Raw genomic sequence first — 27,446 nt, forward strand, 5'->3', positions numbered from 1 at the left:
TGGGGAGGTCTAAGCCGGATGTTGCGCGCTCAACGCGCTTCCGGCGGGTTACCCGGGCAGCGGCAGTGGAGGGGTGGTTGCACGCGTGAGCAGCGCGGCGCGAGGCGGGCCAGCATGTCGGGCGCGGGACTGGAGAAGCCGCAGCTGATCGCGCATTTGCAGCAGGCGCTGAGCTACACCGCCTTCCAGGCCCTCTGGGTGCCGCGCAGCGCGCGCTTTCTCTGCCTCGGCAGCCTCCCGCGCGGCGCCGGCATCATTCAGCTCTACGAGCTGCAGAGCGGCCGCCTCAGCCTGCTGCGCCAGGTCCGCGCCGCCCCGGGTGCGGGGGGGAGGGGCTGGTTGCTATGGCGACGAATGGGCTGGGCGGGCTCCCCCGCGTCACGTCCCGTTCTTCCCTACCCTCCTGGCGCACCGTGCGGCTCCAGCGGGGGCAGGGAGTACTGGTTTGAGAGCAGAGAAGTTGATGATAGGGCAGGGAGCACAGGGTGGAGAGCAGAAAGCAGAGCAACTGATGGGGCAGGGAGCAAAAAGCAGAGAAGTCGATGGGGCAGGGAGCATAGGGTGGGGAGCAGAAAGCAGAGCAGCTGATCAGGTGGGGGATCAGAGTGACACTGGCAGGGAGGGTGCAGGGATAGCTTGTGGCAGGACAGCTAAACTGGTTGATCTCTGCCCTGCTTCTCCTTTATTCTGCTCCCATGCTGATGCTCGCTCTGTTATTACTTCATCTGTTATTTTCAAGATTTTCCTTTGCAATGAAAATGCTGCAGGCTTCCTTCTTTGCTGGACGCTTTGCCCTCTGTCAGGCCCACAGTTCCCGTAAGCACAAGATTTGCTGCTCTTATTCCATCTAATGAAGGAGTGCTGTTTTATGGGGTGGGGAGAGGGGGAACTTAGTTAAGTACCCTGGAGGGATGTGGTTGAGTTGCTGATGCTGGCTGTATCATGCCTTGCTCAAAGTTGCAGGCATGGTGGCAGCTTTTGAGGCACCTGGACTTCTCACGTGGAGCCGCAGTGTTTAAAATGCAAGTAACCTTTGAGGATTTGCTAATCTTCAGGAGTGGGAGTGTCTCAGGTGCATAAAGTTCCCATGGGGGCAGGAGTGCATAAACTTTCTCAGTTCACAGTTCTGTAGGGACAGCACATAGAGGGCACAGACTGCTTCAGACTAATAGAAAGAATAGCTTAATTATCTCTTCTGTGCGTACTGTTAGGCCTCTGGGATGAGCTCAAATTTGCCAACTTTATAATTGCAAATCATTAGAGACCACAGACATGTCAGCTTTTGAATATCATTAGTGAGCAGCGGGGCAGGGGAGGAGAATTACCGTATTTACTCAAATCCAAGACGAGGTTTCTTCCCTCTCCATTCAGCATGGGGAGACCCACTCATCTTGGATTTGAATACAAGGCAGGGAGCAGGCAGGTACTGTGGCTCCATCCCACCCATGACCTGGTCTCAGAATTAGAGTCAGAGCCACAGGCCAAGCCACTCCCACAACCTGCCCCTTCACCTCTGCTTCTGTTCCTTCTGCACCTCTGCTCTCCCTTGCCCACATGCTCAGTTTTAGCTCTGGCCTGGGGCACAGAGTACATACTGGCTTCTGGCCCTGCCCAGCCTAGCAGCACCAGTTGTGATGGCAACAGCTTTTGCATTGGCTTCAACCCAGAGCTGAAATTGCCACCACTACAACTGCTGCTGTCAGGCTGGGCAGGGGGCTGGAGTTAGAGCCATGACTGAAGGAAGTAGCACCAGGAAGGTGGGGCCCACAGGCAGTGGTGAGTGAGCAAGTGACAGGGATAAGTGTTGGGGGACAGCGGGTGGGGAGGACAGGTGAGGAGGGGGTACAAATGGCAGGCAATAGGATAGGGGTGCAAGATGCAGGGTGTAGTCTGTTGGACAGTAATGACACATAGGGGGATGCACATGCACCCCCTGAGAGCGCTGGTGCACCCCCTGCCAGCCAGTGCTCTCCAATTAGGTGACAGGCAGGAGCGCAGGTGGCCCCCCCTTGTGAGCGCTGGATGGGTAGTGGGGGTAGCAGGAAAAGTGCCACTAGCACTTGCAGGAGTGTCACTTGCACTTCTGGGTCGGTGTGAGTGCCTGCCGGGGGATGACCCCCGGTCGGCGGGATTGGCCGCAAGAGACCCCTCCCCACAGTTGGCGCAATCAGTTGCAGGGGGACTCTGCCCCCCCCCCGCCCCCCCCCGGTTGCTGACTGGCCTCTGGAGGGGCATGTGTCCCCCCTGACTCAGGCGGCATCTGTCGCCCATGCCATTGGACACCCCAACCACCTGCCCCACTGACGCCTGCTCCTTTGCCATTTCTTGCCTCCCCATCACTGCTTTCACCACCACTGAGGTGGGGTGGGGACAAATTTAAAATGACCCTTCAATAATTAGATTCTATACTTGGAAAATTATAACAAGCTAGCAAATTGCCCATCAAGAATGATGGTGGGGATCAGGAGTGAGGGGAGAGGAGGCAAGTGCTGCCACCGCCCCACGCCACTGTCACCTTCAAGGAGTGGGGTGATGGGGTCTCTGTCCTTGCCATCATTCTTCCCACCCCAACACCGCTGCTGTGTCCCCGTCATCATTGATGGGCCGTTTGCCCTGTACACAGCACTGGCTGGAGCCTTGCCCCACCAGGAGCCATGCCCCCAAGACCATTACAGACTGACACACATAGACGGACTAAGCTCATAAATATAAATATAAATAAAAAGTAATTTATACATTTTTCATATATGTCTAATTATTGGGGGAGTTGTCATAAATTTGAAGTCATCTTGGATTCAAGTAAATACAGTATTGTTTTATAAAAGGTTTAATTTGCATTTTATACAGGAAACCCTCGGTATTCATGGGTTTGGCATTCACAGTTTCAAATATTTGCAAATGCTGAACCTTCATTTTAAATACACTTTAAACACTTACCGGAGCTCCTCTGGAACTTCATGCTTGCTGCTGCCAGGCTCCTGCCACTGCTGTTGGGCTCCTGTCATTGCCGCTGGAGCTGTGCCCCCCCACACCATGAACTCAGTGCCCCATTCATAGATTTCACCATTCACGGGTATCGTGGGAATGTATCACCCGTGAATGGCGAGGGTCGCCTATACTGATTTCTAAGAAACTGTTTCTGCAATGGTGTTTTGGTGATCACTTTAATTTGCTGATAAAAAAAAAGTTACATTTTTTTTCTTTTAAGATTGAAAAGCCCAAGCCCATTAAATGTGGAACTTTTGGCGCTTCGTCTTTGCAGCAGAGATATCTGGCAACTGGAGATTTTGGTGGCAACCTTAATATATGGTGAGAATTTTTCATGTCTTCTCTTGCTACTTATCTTCTTGTGATGTATTTTGAGTCAGTATTACTGATTTTGCCTAATTTTGATGAGTTAACATTTATAGGTATGCCTGGGGACTCTAATCATTGTATTAAGCCTTATATACATAAGTAGAAAGAAACAGGCAGCACCTGAAGTTTACAGTCCAAGGAAAACTGTTAAACCAAACTACATCGAAGCAAAAAATTGTTTTTATATAAATCTTTTGATTTGAGATAAGCAAAAATCTCAGTTGCTATGATTTGTGTTGAGCTCTGATTGAAAGGGTATTTGAATTCAGTTAAAATGATCAAAACATTTTAAAAGCAAAACAGTTTATTAAGAAAGGAGTTATTAGCTGTAATTAGCTAATTTAATTGGTAGGTTGTAGTTCCCACATCCTTCAGGATTTTAGAATCTGTAGATCTGAGCCTTTCAAGCCTAGTTTGTATTCATAAAGTAGTAAAGGAAAACAGTCCATCCTCCATGTTCAACTCCAAGCTATTTCCTAACTTTGAGCAAACTAAATTAAACCAAATAAAATGAAATAAACAACTCTTCCTGCACCTGTTGAAGACATAACAGCTGTCAAAAGCAGACTGATCACTTTGCATACCCTGATTCCAATGCTTCATGTGTGACTGCACTCAGTTCAGTGGTTTTGAATGTCTTTAAAACTTCAGCAACAAACATGTACTATTTGAATTATAATTTTTAATGAATTAAAGTTATTTTAGCATTGCATTATGTTTTAGACCTTTACTCAGGTTGCCAACTTTTTTATAATATATTTTTCTTTCAAAAATATTTTTTAAGTTCTAATTTAAATTTAAAATAATCATATAGTTTTATCTGTCATGAATTTGACACCAACCTGAGTAGTAGCATAACATGAAAGTTTCACTATCATGACTAGTTAAACATAAAACATAAATGCAATGCTGCACATGCTGCATAGCATATTTCTTCCATAAGGTGTTGCAGAGTTATAGGTGTTTCTGGGTGGTTTGATATCTGTGGGTACTCTGGTCCCAGTCGATCCATTCTCTAGTAATCTTTTCAGGTTCTGGATATGAATTTCCACTGCTCATTAATAACATATAATTAGAGGTGCACTGATATATTGGTCGCATATTGGATCAGCATCAATATCAGGAAAATTAACATTATTGACAGTCAGCCTTTTTTGGCTGATATTGTTACTGATAAATCCTGCGTACATGGGCACAGCTGCAGCTCACATGTGCACAGGAATGCAGCCTTGCAACTTGGAGAGCAGTTTGTGACCAGTATGTCTGTGGGGGGGGGAAGGGGCAGATAGAGGCCCCAATGGTGAGGGAGGAAGTAGAACAGGGGCACGGGTAGGCACTGCCCAGCCAGGGTGGTGAACATGACCCTGGAGCTGCAAATGACTTGTCCGGAGGGTGCGGGGAGGTGGGGCTGCTCCCTGCTGCTACATGCACCCCTGGGGGAGGCATAGGGGGCATGTGTCCCGACAGATTTGTGCATGGGGTGAGGGCAGGCTGCCCTCTGCACGCTTGGGGTTAGGGGCTGCGCCAGCCTCTTCCTGGTGGGGGACTGGTTTGGGGCTGAGCTGAGGAGCATATGCCCCCCATACCTTCCCTGGGGGTGCACGCAGCAGTGGGGAGCCACCCCACCCCCCATGTTCCCCAGACAAGCCACCCATAGCTACATCTCGCTCCCCGTCCCAGCTGGGCAGTGTCTACCCCTGCCTCACTTCCTCCCTCACTATGGGGGCCTCGATCTGCGCACCCGCCTGACTCTCCCCCACACAGACTTACCTGCAGGGCACTGCTCTCCAAGCTGCAGGGCTGCATTCCTATAAATCAACTGTCGGGTTAGTAATCAGCCAGCATGGCTGGTTAATAATCGCCCGTCGGTATCAGCCAATAATTTCTATTGCCCCTACGTACAATATCAGGGCTTAACATTCTTTCAAACTAATTTTGTTTCTTAGATTTTGATTAGCCGTAGTTGACTTTTTTATCCTAACTGAAGAAGATGGCTCTTGCTTGTTAATTTTGACCATAATGAAGATGTCCTGCCATAGTGCATGAAATGTTTTTTAAATATACCAAATAGAATATATTATTTAAATAATATATGAATTAAGGCGTATAGGTGCCAGCATGTAAGCATTTGCAAGACACCAGTCAGTAAAGTCAGATGACTGTTAAAAGGTCAATACTTTTTTTTCAGAGTTAATAGCAGAGCAGTTTGGAACTGCAGTTATAATTGTATGTTTAAGTGGAAGCAGCTTCTTCCCTTTCTATTTTTGATCTTTATAAAAGCCAGTATCTTGGTTGCAACTGCTTTATTCTTTCTGCAAGTTTGTGTCACTATGTGTTGCACCTCTGGGAATGTGACATTACCTTTTTTGTATACTAATGCTAAGTGTCAAGGAACATGTGTACAGTACCTTGTTTATTCTTTTCTGTTGTCTAGGAACCTGGAAGCTCCAGAGATCCCAATCTACTCTGTGAAGGGCCATAAAGAAATCATAAACAGTATTGATGGAATAGGCGGCTTAGGGATTGGGGAAGGAGCACCAGAAATTGTGACAGGCAGCCGAGATGGTGAGTTAGCCGAAATGGTGAGTTAGCATGTTCTGTGTTAACATTTATAATCAGTGTTATAGGTGTGCCTGGGGGCTCTAATCATTATATTAAGCCTTATATAAATAAGTAGAAAGAAACAGTCAGCACCTGAAGTCCAAGGAAAACTGTTAAACCAAACTACATCAAAGCAAAATATTGTTTTCATATAAATCTTTATTCTCTGCCTGGAAAATGCTGTCAGTGGACCTTGATTGAAGACTATGGAGCTAGTTTGTCTTGAATTCACAACAGAACTTCAGACACCTGTTTTGATCTGTCAGCGAGCTTGTCGTAACCAAACAATAACCAGATACATTGGACATCTAATGCAGGATTAGGTAAGAATCTAAGGCAAGGGTTCCCAAACTGTGTCAGAAAAGCTTAATGTTTCATTCATTTACTTCACAACCATTTTTTATGAAGGTAGCTTATGATCCAATGAAGAGCTTTGGACCTAATGCACGGATTGCGTAATGCCAACTCTTGGAAAATTATCGCGAGAGTCACGGTTTCTAAGTAAAATTAAGTCTGTCTCATGATTTCTTGATAGAACTCTCATATCTCAGGATTTCTTCTTCTAGCACGTGTAGAGCAGTGCCCAGCAGATAAGTCTGTGGAGGGGAAGAGGGAAGGTGTTGGTGGGGGATCAGATTGAGGCCCTCATGGTGAGGGAGGGAGTGGGGCAGGGGCTGGGGTGAATGGGGCCCTGGTTGCAGGGCGGGTCATGCAACAGAGCTGCGGGTGGCTTGTCCAGAGGTGTTTGGGGGAACAGGGCACAGCTCTCTGCCGCTACATGCACCCCTGGGAGAAGCATGGAGAGCACGTGTCCCCCAGATTTGCGTGTGGGTCAGAGGCAGGCTGCCTGCTGCCTACTGGGGTTCTGTATCATGCTGCCTTTGCCCGAGGAGCCGTACGATGCCATGTTGTATCTCCTGCCGCCAGGTGGGCAGAGTATGCATGGCATGGCCAGTGCTCAGCTCCCAGGGCAAAGGCAGCAGAGCACAGAGCCCCAGCCTGTCTCTGCCCTGTGTACATATCTGGAGGGCACATGCCCCCCATGCCTCCCCCAGGGGTGCATGCAGCAGCTGGGAGCTGTGCCCCTACCCTTCCTACCCCATGCCTTTGGACAAGCTGCCTGCGGCTCTGTCGCATGACCTGCCCCAGCCCTGCCCCTGCCACAGTCACTCGAGTCCCTGCCCTACTCCCTCCCCCACTGTAGAGTCTTCAGTCTGCCCTCTGCCCCTTCCCTTCCACAGACTTACCTGCTAGGCTCTGTCTGTGTGTTTGGGAAAATGCTAAACACACAACAGTCCAGCAGATGTTGTTCCAATTGTAACAACAGGTAGGAATTTTTTTTCCTCCTAAATCATTATCAATTGTAGTAATATGGTTTTTGTATTAATCTCTGACATATTATAAGTTAAGTAAGTGACTAATGGGATTTAGACACCAACAGTCAATATATCTATATTGCTTTATACTTCAAAAATAACATCTCATGATTTACATACCAATCTTAATTTTTAAGAGTTTATTTCTATTTTTGACACAGTAGGGTTGGCAATACTGGGATTGGCAACCTTTTCAGAGTAGCTGATTGCAGTAATGCAGCTGTCCATTGGCAGGCCAGCATTTCTGACTTGGCTACTGCCACTTCTCTTCAGTACCAAATTGCAGCCCACTACCCAGGTGCCACTGAATGCCACAGAATCTCCCACTGCTCAAATGCTGCTGATGTCTGGGCTTTGCAGGCCAGATGAAATTACTTGGTGAGCCAGATCTGACCCCTGACTTAAGGCATTGCTTTGCAGCAATTTAACTTGTCTGCTTTTGGGTGCATCTACTCCCTTAACTTTTTTTCCAGTAAAATGCTTCATTGCCAGCATTCTGAAATAATTTCTCGTCTTCTGAGCTCAAGTAATGTAAAGAATGATTCAACTTAAAGCAAGTTTTCCAATCCTCTTCGTCTGGCTCTCATTCCTGTTGCTTGTTACCAGGTCATTAGTATTCTTACAGTCTTCTTTTCAGCACTTTCTCCTTATATACAGTAGTCTTGTCACTTGATTGTTGCTTAATACTCATCACCCCCTTCCCCATTCTCTTTATCTTGGTCATTCCTTTCCAGGGCCCGGAATGCCACTTCTTAAAGTAACCAAGGTTTGGAACAGAACTGGGTGGCTTCAACAGCTACGCTTAACGGAGAGAGATTCCTTATTTTGTGTTGCCTTTCGTTTAGTATTTATCTATTGGGCAGAATGTTTTATATCAAATAATGGTATTTCCAAGAAGCTGCTGTTAACTGTATCGATGAATTACCTATCTAGTCATGGCTGTCAGGCTAGCAGTACTGTACAGTATTTAAAATTGCCATTAGAGGAATGAACCTGTTATTTTGAAACAGGGTCAGAGCTTTGGGGTAGCAATTCACTTAAATATGGTAGTAGGACAGACAGGGCAGTTAGCAGTTCTGAGTACCCATGGAAAAGCTAGTTTGTTCCTTTCAGTTTTGTTTGCTGAAGTTACTGAACTGTCCAGTCCATTACTGTGATTGAGTGCTGTTATTTCTTAGCCTGGTACATATAAGGCAAGATTAGCATTTTCAGCTATGGGTACTCTTTCTGCCATTGGATATGGGTACCATTGTATTACAACCAGATCTTCGTGTGCTGGGTTTGCTATATTAAATCCTGCATGGGACAATTTTCACAATGTATTTGGAGGCTGTAACAAATTATAGAAATACAGGAAAGTACCAAGTAAAAGAAATGCAGGTTTTTGTAAATGAGCTGGAGAAACTGTACCTTTTCCTGAGGATAAAGTTAGAAAGAAGAAAGCTAGAATTTGAAGCAGACTACCTGAGGCCATGTTTGGTAAAGTAAATGGTACATTCCTCTAGATGAAATTGGACAGGTCCTAATTTCCTATTCCTAATTTCTATTCCATTTTTCCACCCATTAAGTGCAATTTACTTTGCTAAAAATTAGATATACAAATGTGCTTGGAATATTTTTTTTTAAGCTGGTTGACAAGTTGAGTTTGTATGTGGAGCATGAACACAACATCCTACTTTAGCAGCAATATAAAATCCTATATGATTCTTTATTACAGGAACTGTCAAGGTATGGGATCCAAGACAGAAAGATACTCCTGTTGCTAATATGGAACCAGTACAGGGGGAGAGCAAGAGGGACTGCTGGACAGTAGTATTTGGTAATACAGATAAACTTCTCAGTCTATAACCTTCCATGCTACAAAACATTTATCTATTTCTCTAGCTCAGGATTCCCCAAACTTTACTGGTTCATGAATAGTAATACTGAGCAAATCACACATTGTGAGCAACATCACATCTTATTATCCCTGTCAACCTCAGTTCTAACTTTTTAATGCCCCGTGTCACTAAGCAACGTTGTAAGGTCTTATGTGCTGCATGTTGGGCTAAGGACCACTGATTTAGCCCTTTCAGCTATCTGTGAAAGTAGGTGTTGAAGGCTCTGAGCAAATAACACAAATAGTGACTATCTTGATTAAATTTAGAGGAAGAAAAGTAGCAGTGTTTGAAATAGACTACTCTGTGATTATTATCCCAGTGTCATTCTTGCAGTGACTTTGGGTATGGAAAACAGCTTGTCAGTAACTGCCTTTCCTCTCTCTTGTATGGCCCTTTCTGTGTTCAGCTCCCTGTGATATAACTCACGTTTAAAGATTGTGCAGATATCCTAGTACCATATATGGTAAATGTTTTATGGGACTATCCATAGCAGACTCTATACTGTGTCTCTCAGGTGTGTTGGTTTCTGCTGACTGGCTTATTTATTCCTAGCCTGTGTTTTTGGAAAAGGGCAAATCTTGCAGCAACGTATTCTGAAAACAGTGAGGCTTAGACTCCGTGTTATCTTCTTCGGTAAGCCAGAGGCAGGTGGCTTTCAGTGGTGAAGGTCTTTCTGTTTCTTGAAAAGTTAACCCTAGTACTTTCAGCTGTATACTGCTGGAGGAGCTTGACTGTCGTCAGTCTCAGTAGTGTAATTCCATCTTGTCAGGTGCTCAGATATTAACAAAAGTCCTTAACTGTGAACTAGCAGGGGGAGCAAGCTAGACATCTGACGTTTGTTTCACACCCACCCCCACACCCCTTTTTCCTGTGAAGGAGGCAAGCTGCTATATTTTGTACAAGTTTGTATTTCTGGTTTATTTCAGTGTTTTGTGTCAGGTTCAGTGAGTTGTGCAGCTTCTTAATAAGTATGTGTATTACTACAGCAAAATCTGCAGTAAAGAGGTGTAGTTTATTGGCCAGCTAGTGGAGGTCTTTGCTCACTGCTGTTTAAATGCTGTGAGTTAGTAATGATTCCACTGAGACTTGGAGGCTTTGTTCTGCTTTGACAAAAGGAAAGTGTTCAGTGCCTTCACTAGCATTTCTTTTTTCCCATTTGTACCAGCACTGCTTAAATCTTGCCTGCACTGAATTTGAGCCATCTCCTCTTTTGTCCATGTGGTAATTTCTTCGTGTGTGTACATCTGATCGTATCAGCTGAGGAGTTAGGGAATTAAGTGTCACCAATGCCATAGGTCTGAGGACCTCACCAAGAATAGCTCTACAGATACTGAAGAGGAGAGAGACAGTCTGATCCCCAGAGAGTTCCACATACGAGGGCTCTGAGGCATGATAAGCAGCTTTCTGTCATCATCCTTTGAGTCCTGTGTCAGATAAATGAGTCTTAATGATGTTAAACCATAGGCCTTATATGGAGGTCAGCAGTACTTTGTGAGAGAATATGCTGACATTTGCAAAGAAAGTTGTTTTTCTGTTAGACGTGTTTTATGCCATTTCTCTCATATGAAACTTATAAATGGTTCAGAGTGAAGTCAAATGGCACATTTTCAGTTGCATGTAAGTATAGGTCAGGATGAAGTCCATTCTGCTAGAATAGTCTGAAAATTCATAATTTCATTGAGGTGCAGAGGTCTAGTTTTCTAAACACTAAAGCTGTTTGGTTGAATCGGTATGCAGAAAGTGGTTGTTAAGCCAAGCAGCATATGTTGGTAAGCAAATTACAACCATTTTAAAGGAAACATATCTATCTTATGAGGTGGCATATTAACATAGCTAGAAATAGAAGGTTGAGCAGTACGAGAACTTCATAAAGGACAGAATTTGCCATTTTGACACTAAACTTGATATGTTACATATTTAAAAACCCAATCCTTCATCTAACATCTAATTGCAAATATTTCAACTGTAATTTTATTCATTTGCATAAATGCAAGCTCAACTGTCAAGTTCAGTGCAGTCAGGATTCTGTTATACATCTAAATGTTCATTTCTTAATTTCCAGGCAATGCCTACAATCAAGAAGAACGTGTTGTGTGTGCTGGCTATGACAATGGCGATATCAAATTATTTGACTTAAAAACCATGTCATTGCGGTGGGAGACCAACATTAAGAATGGGGTACTGCATCAACTTGAAATGTGTTCAGATTTTCAGAGAGAATATACTGAAGGTTTTTTGTCCCACTGGGCCACCAAATGCTAGTTTCTGGGTTCTTAACCAAGAACTTTCTTCTTGGCTACAAAGGTGTGATCTCAAAACTATTTTCTTTTGAAAATTGTCACCACAGGTAAAAGGGTAGAAAACTACCATCCTACTTTGTTAGCTTTTAAAGTATGCTGTGACTTTTATCTGTTCACTCAAATATTTCTTGAGTACATTTTTTGAATGGGTTCCTTTTTTAATAATCATGCTCAATCAGTTATTTCCAAATTCACAGCATTTTCTTTACTGTTGTAATTATAGTCTGAGTTTATGATGGACCCATAAATTACAAATGTGAAATAAGTGATTCTGTGATGAGTTGAATTGTAGATTAAATGCTTTTTTGTGTGTTACATTTCCAGGTTTGCAGTGTGGAGTTTGACAGAAAGGATATAAATATGAATAAATTAGTGGCTACATCACTTGAAGGAAAGTTTCATGTGTTTGATATGAGAACTCAGCATCCAACCAAAGGCTTTGCTTCAGTTTCAGAAAAGGTATAAGTAAGAAGTTATTCTTTTTAAAGGAAGTTTCATACTCTTGCAGCTCTTGAAATATTGCAAACTTAAAACTATTGTATTTAAGGTATAAGGGATAACCAAATTCTTAGGTTTATATAACAAAGCAGGCATTTGAAAGATAGGTATCACTTAAAATGTGTAGAGTGAAGCAAGCTGCCCATTCTGTATGCAATACTGCATGAGGGACTTCAGGCTCAGGCTCTTCTCTTGATCACCTGCTACCTGGAGAGAAAGGAGTGTCATGTAATTCAGTAGACTTCCAATTGTAGGATATATTTCGTCTGTACAGCAAAGAGTACAGATGAATAGCTCATTACCACTAGGTGTGATAACTAATAAATGTTCTAGCTGGGGTATCAGATTATTCTGTTTACTTGTGCTTTATTATTTTATAATTTCGTAGCCAGAGGTGTACATGTAGATTGAAAAGGAATTTCAATCTAGAATGATGGAGCTTGTTCAAAGCCATGGTATGAATGTTAATTGTGTTTGATGATAAAGAGTTGTTTGGAGCTTAGTGCAATGGGTCACATGTTTGTAGACCGCCTGGTAACTGAGAACCAAGCAAATTGTGATTGGGATAGCAGGAGCGGAAGTGGATCTAGGAGAAGGCCTCTTACATGATGATGCGCCACAGAATTCTAAAACTGGAGTGCCAGTAATCTTTTCCCTAAATCCATAAAGCATCGTATTGATTGAAGCAGATACTTCATGAGTAGCAGTTTGATTATAAGTTAAATTCTTTTCAAAACACAGGTATTTTAATGAGAAAATTCCATGGGACTGTTTCATTTGTAATGTCAGTTTATCAACTTTAATTTGTTCCTTTTAGGCCAGGGACCAGCGTTTTTTTTACAAGCCATAGGCCAGAACTACCCAGCTCTGGTCCAGCATGGGCTGGGAGCTGTTGGCAGCAGAGGGTGTTTTTCCTGTGCTGGGAGCTGTACCCTTGCTGCTGCTGCCATTTTCCCCCAGTCCTGTGTTCCTCAGCTGTGGTGTGGGTGCAGCTTCCATTTGTTCGGGAAATGTCCTGGGACCAGGTATTTGTCATCTGTGTTTCTGCTGCCACTGCTTCTTACCTCTCCCTCCTTCGTTTCCCTCCCTGCCACGCCCTGGCTGCAGCACAGCTGGAAGCTGCTCAGCTCCCTACCAGCTGGAAGCTGTGCCTGCACTACAGCTGGTTGAAGCAATGGAGACACAGTTTGCAGATGCCCAGCCCTGGAGCAGATGCCCACCAGCCAATGAAAGCTGTGCGTGTGCTGTAGTTGAGGACCAGGGTTTTGGAGGGAGTGGCAACAGCCTAGACACAGGTCCTAGTGTCAGGCTCCAGCCCTGGTGCAGACAAAGCCTTTGGTGCTGATGCACTGCCAAAGGCACCTGGCCCACATTGGACTGGAGCTGGGAGGTGTAGCAGCAGCATTGGAGCACCTGGAAGCTGCCCAGCTCCAGCACAACTCCTCGCTGCCCAACCCTGATTCAGGTACAAGTAAAACTCTCCAGATCCACAGGCTGGATCCAGTTGCTCCTTGGGCCAGATCCAGCATATGGACTACATGTTTCTTGAACCCTGCTTTTAGATATCAAAGATTGTGGTAGATAAAATGTATTGGTGTAGAGTACACGGCTGACTATTAAGCTTTTAAAAATAATAATGGAAATGCTGTGTTCATTTTGAGCTGTGTTAAACACTTCCTTTGGGAGTGTGTGCAGAATCCTACCCACTAGCTTAGATTACTTATAGTTTGTGAAGACTCTTGGTTTGTTCTTTATGTTGTTAAATGCCCATCTTACATTATTTAAAGTCCAATTTAAATTGATTCAGTATGAATCATGGCTGTTGTAATAAGTGTGCTAGAAAATTCTGGGGATTGTTTAAAAGGGTCATTTCTGGCCGTAGTTACGTGTGTAAAAACTACTTCATTTCTGACGTCAGAAATTTTGTAGCTACATGATTGTCATTTTTGACCATAGGCCTGGTCCTGTGCACCTTTATGAACACAGAGCGCTTATACATGTATGGGGTAATTACAACACATCAGAGCAGACTCAATTAATCTGCTGGAGCATGGTAACCACCACACTGCAACAGACTCCAGCGTCACGTGTATCCGTGTCCCGCACTGAAAAATGGCGACAGGGGCACTTAAACTAAAGCTTGTTCAATGAGCTTTTGTTAAAGTGCCAACGCCACCATTTTTCAGCACAGGAACCCTGATACACGTGATGGTTCAGGCACTTTAATTAGAGCGACTCCCCAGGTTGCTCTAATTAAAGCCCCGTCCCCCCACTCCTGGAACATGTGCCCATAGAGAACTCTCTTCACCGTGAACGCTGTGTACCTACAGAGGTTGGAGGGGCATGGCAACTGCCCACAGGCGGTGATGTCAGCAGCAGGGACATGGTGGCAGCGAGCAGGGAGCTCCCTTAGGCAGCCACAGCGGTGATGGGGGAGGGAGGGGTGGTGTGTGCTGACGAGTGGTCAGCAACCACCTGCAGATGCCACTGGCAGAGTCCATGGCACTTTTTACAGGGGTACACTGCCAATCTCAGGGGGTGCACATGCACCTGCATGCACCCCCTATGTGTTGCCAGTGCTCCTCACCTAAGTAGTCTTGCTCCTAAAGTGGACTTGAAAGCTTGAGGCATAATTACATTCACTAGTAGTACCATTGCTTTCAACTGGACTACTTGTATGCTTTAAGTATACATGTAAGCGATTGTAGCACCACGACTTATTATGTCCTTTCTCATGAGATTAATTGGCAATTTACTTTTATACATTTTTGGTATTTATTAGGCTCACAAATCTACCATGTGGCAAGTTCGGCATCTGCCTCAAAACAGAGATGTATTTATGACCAGTGGAGGGGCGGGGAACCTTCATCTCTGGAAATAGTAAGTGCCTGCTACTTAAGCCACATGGGTAGAGGGGAAACAAACAGGTATTGGGTTTGTTTTTTCTTTAAAACTTTTCCTGAAGAACACGAGTGAGTCCTATTTCCAGACTTAAAATGTACTTGGTACAATTCACTACATCTGTAAATACAGGGAGATGCAAGAGATCATTTCTCATGTGACACCTTGATGTTAAAGGCTGAATTAATCTCTGGTGCAACTTGGAAGGCCTCAATGGTCACATCCCTATGAGTGTGCATGTTTCTCATGGTACAAATAGCAGCAGCACATAATTGTGCTGCTGCTACTTGTCCCTGGGCATGCCCCTGCATGCGTGCCCTGGCACATAGCAAAATGACTTGAGTAGGGTAGGGGAGGCTGAGCCAGCACCTGTGCTGGCTCCAGCAGCCTTACCTGAGGTCCTGGGGGCCTGTCAGAATGTGGCTCTGGCTGGCCAGGCTCCCTTTCTGGTGGTGCATCCTGCTGGCATGTGCACCGCACTGCTTTTTTCAGTGGTGGGTTCTTGGGGTTTTGTTTTTTTTTTTACACTGGGATCTTTTGGTATCAAAAAAGCCTGCCTCATTGCAAATTAGCAGTGTGGCAAATGCTTGCACATGTGCTTCAAACTGTTTTGAGGTGCCACCAACCACTAATACACACTCATAGGGATGTGCTCAGTGAGTTTACTGTAAGGATGAGTTTGATCCTAGACGTTTAACTTTATATCATCTGATTCACATTGTGTTATCAGTTAAATAAAGAAAACCCCATATTTTAAAAAAGATTTCTTATTGCATCCATTAGTAGTAATAAACATTAAAAAAAGTTCAGACTGCATCTAGTTAAATATACCTGGCATTTTACATTTTTCAAATCTTTATGCAAACATAAGGTCCTCAGTGTCCACAGGAGGTAGCTCACTGTTATTTTCATTTTTACATATGGAAAAACTGAGCCAGTTAAGGAACTTGCCCATGGGCAGAGTCAAAGAGTTGGTAGCAAATGAAAGGGTATCATAACTTTTGCTCTTCTAGGCATATTGTTTTTCACACTGGAAGCCTCACCCTGAGACACCACAGTCAAGTCCTCTTTGGAAGCTGACCTGGATTTAGATGAATGTGCATGTGGCACATGCTCCTTCCATGTCTTGGAGCACTGCTCTGTATGGTCTTACAAAATGGGTAGGGTCACTGAATCCTTTCAGTTTTCTTGCTGTCTTACCCCCGAAGTGGACTTGGAAGTTTGAGGCATAGTCGCATTGACTAGATTGGCTCAATAACCTCAAAGCAAGCCATCCTCAGTTATTTGAGCAGGATGGCTATACGAAAAGGGGTCTGGGTTTGTTCATTAACATAAGGCCTAAGGTGATGCATATGAGCCTGTATGAATTCTCTGAGCTGGATTAAATTTCATCAAGAAATATTTATCAGTAATGCATTTAAGTGGACATATCTGGGGACACTTGTGATTCACTTTTTTTTTTAGCACATCTGTTTTCAGTATCTCTAGGTTATGAGAACACCTTTTCTGTGAGCTTGCAAAAGTATATATAGCATGTAAGTTATGTTATGAGGCATTTGTATATGAAACATTTTTAAATCCTGTATTTTTTTTCTTTGTCAGTGAGTACCCTGCTCAGCGCTCAAAGAAGGATTCAGAAGGAGTTGAAATGGGAGTTGCAGGTTCAGTCAATCTCTTGCAGAATGTGACCTTGTCAACACAGCCCATTTCTAGTCTTGATTGGAGCCCAGACAAAAGGGGCCTCTGTGTCTGCACTGCATTTGACCAGACTGTGAGGGTACTGATTGTTACTAAACTCAACAAAATTTGACAGAGAAACTATGATTTCCAATATGGAAAGTGACATAATTTGTGGCTTATATATGAGAGAAGGAGAAACTCTTTCTTATACGTTGAATGTCTTTCTTAATAAACTAGTTTAAAGAATTTTAAAAAATCTTTCTATTGAAAGTTTAAATAAACTCAGCTACGGTTGTTCAACTATAGATTATGCTACTGTGACTTAGAGAAAGTTGCCTAGGCATAAAACTTTTACCTTCTTGAAATATATGTTTATATTCTTAAAATAAAATGTGCCTTCTCTTTTAACCTACCTACACATTAGGAATTATTTTAAATTCTAATTTAACTGCAGTGCATCTCATGTAGCACTGAGATCTATTCATTCTTGTTGCATTGGGTAATTGAGCACTTAGAAACACATTTCAGGCATAGTAACTTTCTCTGTACTTGACCACATCTCTTAAAGTATGTTGTAGCGACTCAGACTACCTTATTGTGTTTAAAGATATTTAGAAACTGTAATGAATATTAAGATGTGAAACACTCGCATCTATTGGAATAGCTATTTCCTTAGAAATGGTATTACAATTAAGATGTTGAACAAAAGGACGGTTTTTTCATGGTTATGGCTCTTTTTGGATTTTATTTTGTTTTCTTACCAATTTGTTACATGGCATCCTACAAATATAAATGTCTGGAGTGTTGTTTTAACATGAAGCACATTATTCAAGGAACCAGAGCTCTGGAGGAGGATACAAGTGTATTGGTTTACTAAAAGAAAACAGTTTTTAACAGTAAGCTACTCCTGTGGTGAAGTGATGGATTTGTCTGGTTCTATCCTTGTTCTTTCTGTCATGAAAAGCTTTCTACAGCAGTCAAAATAATAGCATTTTTAAAAATCAGATGTTAGCATAATATTCATAAGATAAACATATTAAAGGAACACTGTTAAATAAAAGTATATTCATAATAAAAAAAACCAAAACATTAAGTAGCTGCAGTCACCATTTCTGCCCCTAAGTTTCCCTGCCATTTTCTCCTTATTTTTGAACTGTTTCTCCCCTTGAAAGATGCAAGTAATATTAGGAAGAGCAGTGAAATGGACTGCAGTCTAATCCACAGAGTAAACAGGAATGTGGAACTTGAAAAGGGGGCTGCATTTCTTATCAAGGATTTGTCTTTTGCTGTATACACTCTGGCTTCCCCTGTGGCTGCTCTATTCAACAACCAGAGAAGAACTTTTTTCTTGTGCCCTTACCTCCTGACCCAACTGGTGCATGGGGGAAAGAGGCAGAAACACAAACATTGGTTTGATATATGTGAGTGTGGCAAGTGGAAAAAGGATTATGGGAGTCAAGGAGAAGCAGAATTGAGTGATGGTCTTGAGCTTGTAGGCTGAAGCAAATAGAGAGGATCCAGAGGTAGGAACCAAGAGAGACAAGACTGGTGAAATAGGGTGGAGTATGTAGAAGTGGAGAGGTAGGAGCTGGAAGCAGGGAGGTTAGAGAGAGAAAGGGGAGACCAATGATTCTCAACCAGGGTGCTGCCCCATTATTGCTGCCAGGTGGAGCTGCCCACTGTGCCTTTCTTTCTGAGACATATTGTGGGGCTGGATTGAGAAGCAGCTGCAGCCTGGCCTGACAGTCTGCCACAGGGCTGCTGTTGCTGACCTGCCTGAGAGCCCAGATTAGTGGCAACATCACCACTACAGACAGGATAGGGTAAATGCTGCCCCTGTCTCTGTGGTTCCTGGCAGGTAAGAGGCACCCCTGGGCTTCATGTACTGAGGCAGAAGCTCGGTGGGGGTGGGCATGTCTCTTGTATGGAGAAAAGGAGGTGCTCCCTCTGCCCCTCTATAGGGAATACTGCCAACTACAGAAAAGTTATGGAGGAATGGCTCAAGCCTAAAAAAGCTTCAGAACAACTGCAGTAGACACATGGGGACAGGGTGTATAATAGCTGGAGTACTACAGTTCTTTAGGCAGACTAGAACAGCCTGGGAATCCTCAGTCTCCACATTCCTTTGCTGTAGGCAAACACCTGTGGAACCAGATGATAAAGTGTGTATCATCCTCCTCTACTGATTAGGTGACACAAGGTAAGGGTGTGTTCCTGCAACCAGTCATTCCCCTAGCTGGAGTGGTGGAGGACTGGAGTGGTCTAAATTGCCAAAGAATTGTGATGATAATCCATGTTGAGTGTCAATACAATGCAATTTCTGTTTCCTAAAGAAAAGGAGGACACTGGAACCTCCCTCCTCCATTGTCAAGTCAAGCACTTAAAAATTAGGGAATGCCAGAATTAAGTGTGTTTGCAATATGAATACTTTGCTTTGCACATACATATTACAATGCACAGTACAAATAACTTAAGCATTAGTGTCCTCATGAAGTAGCTTAGTAATATCCTCATTTTTATATACGGGGAAACTGAAACTCCAATTAAGAAATTGGCCCATGGCCAAAGCCAAAAAGCTGGTTGTAACAGAATGGGTTTTATAACTCGTGCTCTGCTGTCTAGGCATGCTGGTTTTCACCTTGGAGGTCTCAGGTTCTCTGTGGGGACTGATCTGGATTTGGATGATTGTGCATGTGGGGTAGGTTCCCTTGTGTGATGTCACCAATTGGATAAGGCCACTGGATCCTTCAGATTTTAAAGACTATTACAATGCAGTCTTTAATTTCCCCCAGTGCCTGGACCTCGTCCAGTGTATAGGGTTTATGGTCCCTAAGAATGAAACAGAATTGTGCAATGAATTTGTCATCTGTAGCTCCTCAGTCTCACTTGTTGCAGAAATTGGAAGGAATTTAATGGATGAGGCAGGGAACTGCAAGAAAAGAAACTGCTGTCTCGTGTTAAAGTACTTGTGTGTCACCCTGGAGTTCTGCTATTTATGCCTCTGTCCTGCTGTTGTTAAATGATGCCAGGGAAGTCACTTAAATCCCATTTTTCACAGTTTCAAGTTCATTTGCTTAGTGCCTACTGTTGGAAACATGGATTTAGATTTGGTAAGTTCTGAGCTCTTGCCATAGCAGATGAAGTCCAATATATCTGAGCTTTGAATATATTAAGTTCTTAGTACTATGGAAAATTGGAGTCTGGGTGTCTTCAGTTCGCCACTCCATATTAGTGGGCACTTGAAAGTAATGGTTTTATTTCATTAACTGTAAAATGGGGATAATACCCTCCAGTTTCCAGAGCATTGTGAAGTATTTGTGGACCACAGAATAGCCATAAGGAAATAAACTAACCCTTTACTGGAGGGAGCATTTGGATGATGTGCCTAATTAAAGACTGCATTACGTTAACTTGACTGCTCTGTCTGTATGCAACTTTAAGTCTAGCATTTGAGTGTTTGGCTTCACAAAAGTAATGGTCTTTCAATATAGGAGGAGCTTATTTTGTTTGTTTTAAATACAGTATTGAAATATGTGTACAGAACCTAAACTCAAGCACAATAGGAATGTCAGGAAATAAGATGCACGTACCAACCCTGAAGAATTACAGAATTTGAAGGAAATAATGCAAGAGGAAGAGTATTTTCCAGCTTTATTTTAAAGATCCATTGCAGGAATGGGATCAATTGGCATTGCAAGAGATGAGTGATAAAGGTCAACTGAAAGGAGTGTATTTGAAGAAGGGTGTGAAAGAAAAGTACTAAAATTTACTCATTTCCATATAACACTTTATATCCCTATTGGCTAACGAAATCTTGTACTCGTACAACCTTCCATCATTATGCCAATCATTTCATTGTTGAAGTATTCTAGAAAACATAAAATCTTATTCTGAATAGTATGTTCAAAGCTGTAAAGTGTTACTTCTGTGCTGTTAGTGATTTTTCTTAGCCAGTGCTTCTTAAGTGTAATTTATGTTCCAAGGAAAAAGAAATGAATATTAAAAATATATATATTTCTGAATTGCACATGTCACCAGGGTATTTAAATGTTGAAGGATGCTTGGACAAGTTATAGAAGCAGGGACTGAAGTAGCCACTTTCAGCTGATGCTCAGGTGGGTCCCTGTCACTTTCTTCCTATCCTGATTATTGTAATGCACAGTCAGGTCAGCAGGTATGGATGTGAGGAGAAGAAATTGCTGAACCACTGGAGATGCAATTTGCAACTGTGTAGGGATAAGTGTTTCCCCATCAGTATCAGGTTCAGGATGCTGTTCTTGGCTGTTTCTATCCGTGGTGAGTGTGGCTTCTTAAATGGGTTCTAGACATAATGCTAATAATATTCTAGTCTTGCAGAGGACTTCAAAGCATTTGGCAAGAAGTGGATTCCACTCCTATGACCTAGTTAGATGTTCTCATTTCATGGCTAGGAAGGGTTGAGACAGACGCAGCCTAATATATGTAACTAAATGTCACAAGCTTAAATTTTTCAGCAGTGCTGAGGCAGTGACAGAAAGCAAACACATCTGTTATTTGGATTGTCCAGTACTATTTCATTAATTGCTGTATTTTATATATTCTCAGATCTACCTTGTATTGCTTATGCAATCTTTCTGTAACAAAAACAGTACTTTTGCAGGATTTATCTCTATAGTCACTAATGATAAGAGGCTTAAAAATGTGGCAAAACCCTAATATGTCTAATATGCTTTTTGGAAACATCAATAATTTTACCAATGTTATGTGGACCTGATTTCCTTTCCTAGTAAAAAATCAAAAGAGTTTCACTGGGCTAAGTGAGAAAACAGATCTTGTATGGGCACGTCTACACATGTAATTAATGTGCAGAAAGCTTTCTGCGCAGTAAACTTACCCTGGGAGTGCATCTACACATGCACCCATTGCTTTTTGTGTTAAACTAGCTTGTTATAACAACACATTGCCTATAATGCCTTTCATGGCAGGATCTTAAAGTGCTTTAGAGATGGTAATGAATTAGTCTGCTGACATTGGGAAGTTAGACAGCTTCGCCTTTAAGAAAAAAATGGAGGCACAAGCAATTTAACAGCTACATTTTCAAAAACTGTCCAATTTTGGATGCCTCAATTACAGTTGCCTATGTAGAGTGATTTTCAGAAGGGCTCAGAAATGCGACTCCTGCTGAATACAGCTGTAAATGCTTTCTGTTTCCAAAAAAATCAAACTCTGGAATCTCGAATTTTGTACCAAAAATCCAGGCCATAAAAATGAAAGCTATTTTAGAAAATTTGTGAACCTATGGTCCAAAGTCACAAAGGAATGCTGTACCAGACCTACGAGTTGGAGTGTGCCTCTTGCCTATACTCTAGTGTTGGTAAAAATGGCATTGGGCATTTCTGTTTTTGTTGTTTCCCATGGATAATTGGATAAAATGTGCTCAAGCTTACAAGACAGACTGGGCTGGCAGCTAGGGGGGGAAAAAAGCATTAATAATACAGGCAGTGCTCAGACTTACCCTGCCCTGATCTGGGGGCACATGCCCCACCCCTCTCATGCCCTACTGCTGCTCGCCAAGCTGGGACAGGGTGGGCGTGGGGCAGAGCTGTGGTTGGTCTGGGGGTGGGGGGCGTGGCTTGTCTGGAGGCAGCGCAGCAGCCTGTCCCACACTTGCCCTGCCCTGAGTGGGTGAGCAGTGGGAGTACATAGCCCCTGCTCCCAGTGCAGCCCCGGCCCTGCCCGCCCTGCCCCACACAGATCTGGGGGCATGCCCCCCCAGCCCTCCCAGACGAGTGGTGGTAGCTGGTGTTTGAGCCGCCAGATGAGCAACTTGCCCCAGCCCCTCCCTCACCATGGGGGCATTGATCTGCCCTCCCACACCCCTTCCCTTCCCTCTCCCCTTCCACCACACCAGACTTACCATCTGGACACAGCTGTATCCAGCGTCATAAAGTCAAAACTCATGTCAGAAGGTCAACAGGGTGTCAATTTATAAACATCCTGAGTGCCCTTTGTCGTAAGTCAAGGACAGTCTGTAAATGGCATGTTTTTCATGGATGTACTACAGTCTTCTCTTGGTTCATCTCAACGTGGGTGAAAGGGTGAGAATACTCGAGAAAGAAGCTGGTTACATATGATGGCATAAAACCAGAAAGGCATGGCTTCATCTTGCGAAAAGGAATCACAATTTTAAAATCAAAACTCAACAAAATCATGACACTGAAATATGGCAAGTAGGATTTACTTTCTCCAAACATTTAGACAGAGTGAGTAAACATGAGGTACATCTACACAAGATGCTTTACTGTGCAGTAGACTAATCTATTGTCCAGTAAAGTGTCAGTGTCTACACTTGCACATCATTTATTGCACAGTAAATTAGTCTACTGTGGAGTTGGCTACTGCCTGTAAATACTGTGCAGCAGATAGCTACTAGATAAGGTTAGCTACTACCTTAGCTAATTGGATTTTTGGTACACAATTTAAGATTCTTGAGTTTGATTTTTTTGGAAACAGAAGGCATTTACAGCTGCATTTAGTGGCAGTCACATTTCTCAGCCCTTCTGAAAATCACTCTCCATAGTGTAACCTCTCTCCAACTATAATTGAGGCATCCAAAATTGGACAGTTTCTGAAAATGTGGCTGTTAAATTGCTTGTGCCTCCATTTCTTTATTTAAAAGTGAAGCTGTCTAACTTTCCAGTGTCAGCAGACTAATTCTTTAAAGCACTTTAAGATCCTGCCATGGAAGGCATTATGGACAAAGTGTTGTTATAGGCTAGTTTAATACATCAAATGTGACTCAACAAGAAAAAAAGGAATCAAAATGTATGCCGGAATTGATATTTATCAAACAGTCTGCATTTTTCTAAGTCTCATAACCTTTTACATGTTTTTATTAATACTGAAATTCATATGACCTCAGCAAAATGTCTTTGCATTCAAAAGTAGTTTTGAAAACACTTCCACATGTCTATGGTCTTAACTATCGATATATAGTTAAACAATGGAAATAGCAATACAAAATTAAACAATTTGCCTGGAACTATAAGAAAACGTTACTTCCAGTCAGGCAGCTGTAGGTTTTACTAATGCAAATCCTTTCCTTTATGAAGGAAAATTCTCCAGACTGCTGTCATAATGCCTGTGTGATTTTGACTGAAGACCCAGTAGTGTTCTGCCCCTTGGTGGAGAAGCATATGCATTGCAAGTATTTACGCAGGTCTGTAGTGATAGTCATAAAGGATGGATGTATTTACCATTAAAGTTCAAACAGTATAATAATTTCAAGTTTGAATAAAGAATTTAGAAGTTTATTCAAAGAAGGTTGTCTGTATGTATAAAGCATGTAGTACCAGCTTTTTGTGCCCCAATGACTGGTCCAATGATTGTGTAATTAATGGTTATTTGGTTGTGTAATTAATGGCAGGAAGTGTAGCACATGATATGTACTTATAGACATATAAGACCTTCAAAAGATACAGACTAAATATCTCAGAGGAAGTTAGGACTTACAAAATCCAGCTGTTTTCATACAGCTTAGAAGTTTTTCTTGCAAGTATAATGTGTGATATTCAAGACCCAGATAGTCCTCTCGGCTTGCATATGTACTATAACAAGAGGACGTGCCCTTAAGTGACTTAAATGTCTTTCTTTTTAGGATGAGTTTTCTAAAATAAAACTAGAAACCTATTTCTGCTTGTAAATCCTTGCTGCAGCTCTGCTGATAAACCTGAGAGCATGGAGCTTAAAAATAATGGTTTCTCTGATTCTGAAATATGCTTTTAGTGATGCAGCTACTAATAAATAAACTTTTATTGTAAATGAAATGCAGTACTTGAAAGGTAGTCGTTACTATGTAGAGGAATATACCTTGTGCTGCATACCTGGGGAAAGAGGATTACTTTCTATCATGAAAGATTTTGTATCAAGTAGGGATGTTATGAAAAACCGCCCAGCCCTAAGAAGTACTTTGAAAGATAAATAACAAGTGCATGACAATGAGCTGGTTTATGTTTTCACATGTGTGACCTCTTGGTCCTGTTTTGATGAAGTTGGCCCTCTGTATCAAAGACAGCATATTATATAAACAACTGTAGGCAAAGCCTCTTGTGAATTCAGGTTACGATGATGCATGATTAATGCAAGAGCTGGTAAATTTTAATATCTGCAGCTGAGCCCTAGACTCTTCCAAAAACTCCATGGGCCTTCCGGGGATGAGGATTCATCTTTCCTCTTTGCCCTTAGTCTATTTTTGGATTTATTATTTTTACTTACTTGTATTTTAGAGATGGGAACAGCGGGGGGAAGAGCTGATTTCCTTGTGCAGAGGGAATGCTCCTCAAGGGCACAGTTGGTGAGAAGCTAAGGTGTAGGGGGGGAGCACAAAAGAATATGGGGTTTTTTTGGTTGGTTGCGGGTTTTTTTTTTAGTGTTGAGTTTTCTTGCATGATATTACCTTCATACTTAAGACAGTTAATTATGGTCTGGAATGCAGAATTGTTGCTAGTGCAAAGAAGGGTTCATGTCTCCTACCGACTGGATTTTGGTTCACCCCTGGCTTGCTAAGCAAGAAACTCAAGCAGATTACAGGCTGCCCCTAGCAGCCCAGTCACACTATTTATAGAGCCCTGGCCTCTCTTGCTGGAGACTGGCACTGAGCCTTTGCAGCCTTGAGGCTGTAGCACTACAGCATGTTCTAAATAAAATCAGAGCTGGCATCAGAGATGAAATGCACAGGGCCAAATTCTCTCTGACACAGCATGCAAGAAAACCCTGCCCAGTTCAGGAACATGAAGTAGAAGTGAGCCTTGTAATTTATGGTCCATCTGAAATCTCATGGTTGTACAGCAGAGGGCCACATTTATGAAGTATATCTGACTGCACTGTCCACTCTTCCTAATTCATATTATTCCCATGCCTTGTAGGATCATCATAAGTAGTTTGCCTCTGCGATATGGACTTGATCTAAGCCAGGATATGGGTGTCCATTTCCCCAGCTGTTACTGTGAATAGACCAGATCCTCAGCTAGTAGAACTAGTGTAGCTTTGAAACTGTCAATAGTGTTTGCTTAATTTACACCACTGGATTATCTGGTCTATGCGTGAAGCCTATTCTCCATGCGCTGCTCTGAAATTTGGCTCACAGTCAAAGTAGAGAGTTGAAAAGCAGCTGCAAGAAGAAGTAACAGTGACGTTGTTAGACATTATCTTGTTATGGCAATCTTTCTCAATTGGGGAGCTGCAACACCATTTCAAGGGTGCAGACATTGGTGCTGCCTCAGCCAGCCAACCAGATGGAATTGCTCCATGTGTCCATGTTTCCAGGAAGGGTATGTGGGGCTGGAAAGTGAAGCAGCTGTGTGGCACTAGTGGGCACTCTTGTCTGCATTAAGTTTTGTTTCCTTCCCTTCCCTGCTTTGCTCCTCTTCCCTGCTGGCTGGGAGTTTGTACATGGGAAACGCAGACAGCAGCCCACAGGAGGACTCTTGGAGTGTAAGACAGTGGTGCTCAATCTTTTGGCCCTTATTTTTAGGTCAGATAAATTGCATGGAGATCACAAACCAGATCAGGCCCCACATACCAGGATTGTGCCCTGCGCTGCTGCCACCCTGTTTCACCCCACACCGCCCCACTCAGCCTTATGCTGTCCTACTCAACCCCATACCACCCTGTGCTGCCCTACTTGATCTTGCTCTACTCCAGTCAGCCCCACGCATTCAATCTAGCACATCAGGCCACACTATCAGACTCACAGAGCTTCCCCCATGTCTCAAAATTTTACAGCAGGGGAGCATCAGTTAGCTGCCATTGCTCCCTGCTGCCAAACTTTTGTACCCACAGGCTAGATAACATGGTTCTGAGGGCTGGATCTGGCCCATGGGTTAGGGCTGAGCATCCAGGGTATAGGACAGTCACATATGGCTTTTGCATAACCTGCATCCTTATTTACAAACTGCCAGGCAATGAGAAGAAGGGAAGGGAGGGAAGCTTCCCTTTCCAGCCCTGCATACCTCTTCTGGAAACAGAGGAGCATGGGGTAGTTTCAGCTGGTGGTGGCAGAGGCAGCAGCCTGGGAAAAAGTAGGTAAACTTAGACTTTACAGTGGTTCTCAACTGGGGTGCTGCCAAAATCATGAAACTTACAGAAGGCTGCCTTGAGTTGAAAAGGTTGAAAACCACCGTGCAGCTAGGGTGTCACAGGAAAGCCATGTAAGGAGAAATACTTCTGCTGCTTGAGTGCTGAATACAGGAGCAGCAGATACAGTCTGCCAAGAGAACTCAATTCATCTGTCATAACTCACAACCATCAGATTTATTTGATAGCAGCTATAGATTGTTTGGCTTAACCGACTTAAATTTATAAGAGAGCAGCAATAGATTGGGCCCCTGGTATTCATCATTGCAATAAAGTTGTCTAATTGAAAAAAGCCCCTATTGACAAACCAACAGAAAGTACATTGACTCGATAGTAGTTTTTGAATTATTTAGTCTTCAGTTTCTTACATAGGATACTTTAGCTGTTATATTTTTATGAGAGCAGCCATTCTCCACAAGAAATAAATGCACACTCAGAGTAAAAGAAAGATTGGCTCCCTGTCTGTATTTTAGGCAGCCCCTATATTGTATCTCTTTAAAGTATTTGCATAAAAAGGATTTTTGTAGCATCAAACATAGATCCAAATCACCTAGGCAAAGCCAGCTGCTTGTGATCCACATGCTGATTTTGGTTAAGCACTGGAAAAGCTGGAAGATGACACTTTGTGCAGGAGCTGGGAGTTACCTGCCTACTGATGACTTTTGTGATCAGCTTATGTTGTCTTATCCACTCTCCCAGTAGCTCCATCTATTAGTTGGATGCTAGAAAGTACTAAGCCA

The 27,446-nt window shown here is 43.0% G+C and overlaps 1 protein-coding gene across 1 annotated transcript; it reads left to right on the forward strand.

Moving 5' to 3' along the window:
* The first annotated feature begins 85 nt into the window (after positions 1 to 85).
* WDR92 (WD repeat domain 92) lies at positions 86 to 17,376 on the forward strand. Its single transcript, XM_019549150.1, has 8 exons — positions 86 to 303; positions 3,209 to 3,309; positions 5,792 to 5,922; positions 9,052 to 9,153; positions 11,277 to 11,392; positions 11,839 to 11,973; positions 14,795 to 14,892; positions 16,516 to 17,376. The coding sequence occupies exons 1-8, from the start codon at positions 115 to 117 to the stop codon at positions 16,721 to 16,723; spliced, it is 1,080 nt and encodes a 359-aa protein (XP_019404695.1). The 5' UTR covers positions 86 to 114; the 3' UTR covers positions 16,724 to 17,376.
* Positions 17,377 to 27,446: the final 10,070 nt, after the last annotated feature.

This window comes from Crocodylus porosus, unplaced genomic scaffold, assembly GCF_001723895.1.
Source record: "Crocodylus porosus isolate Cpor-Errol unplaced genomic scaffold, CroPor_comp1, whole genome shotgun sequence".
NCBI lineage: Eukaryota > Metazoa > Chordata > Crocodylia > Crocodylidae > Crocodylus > Crocodylus porosus.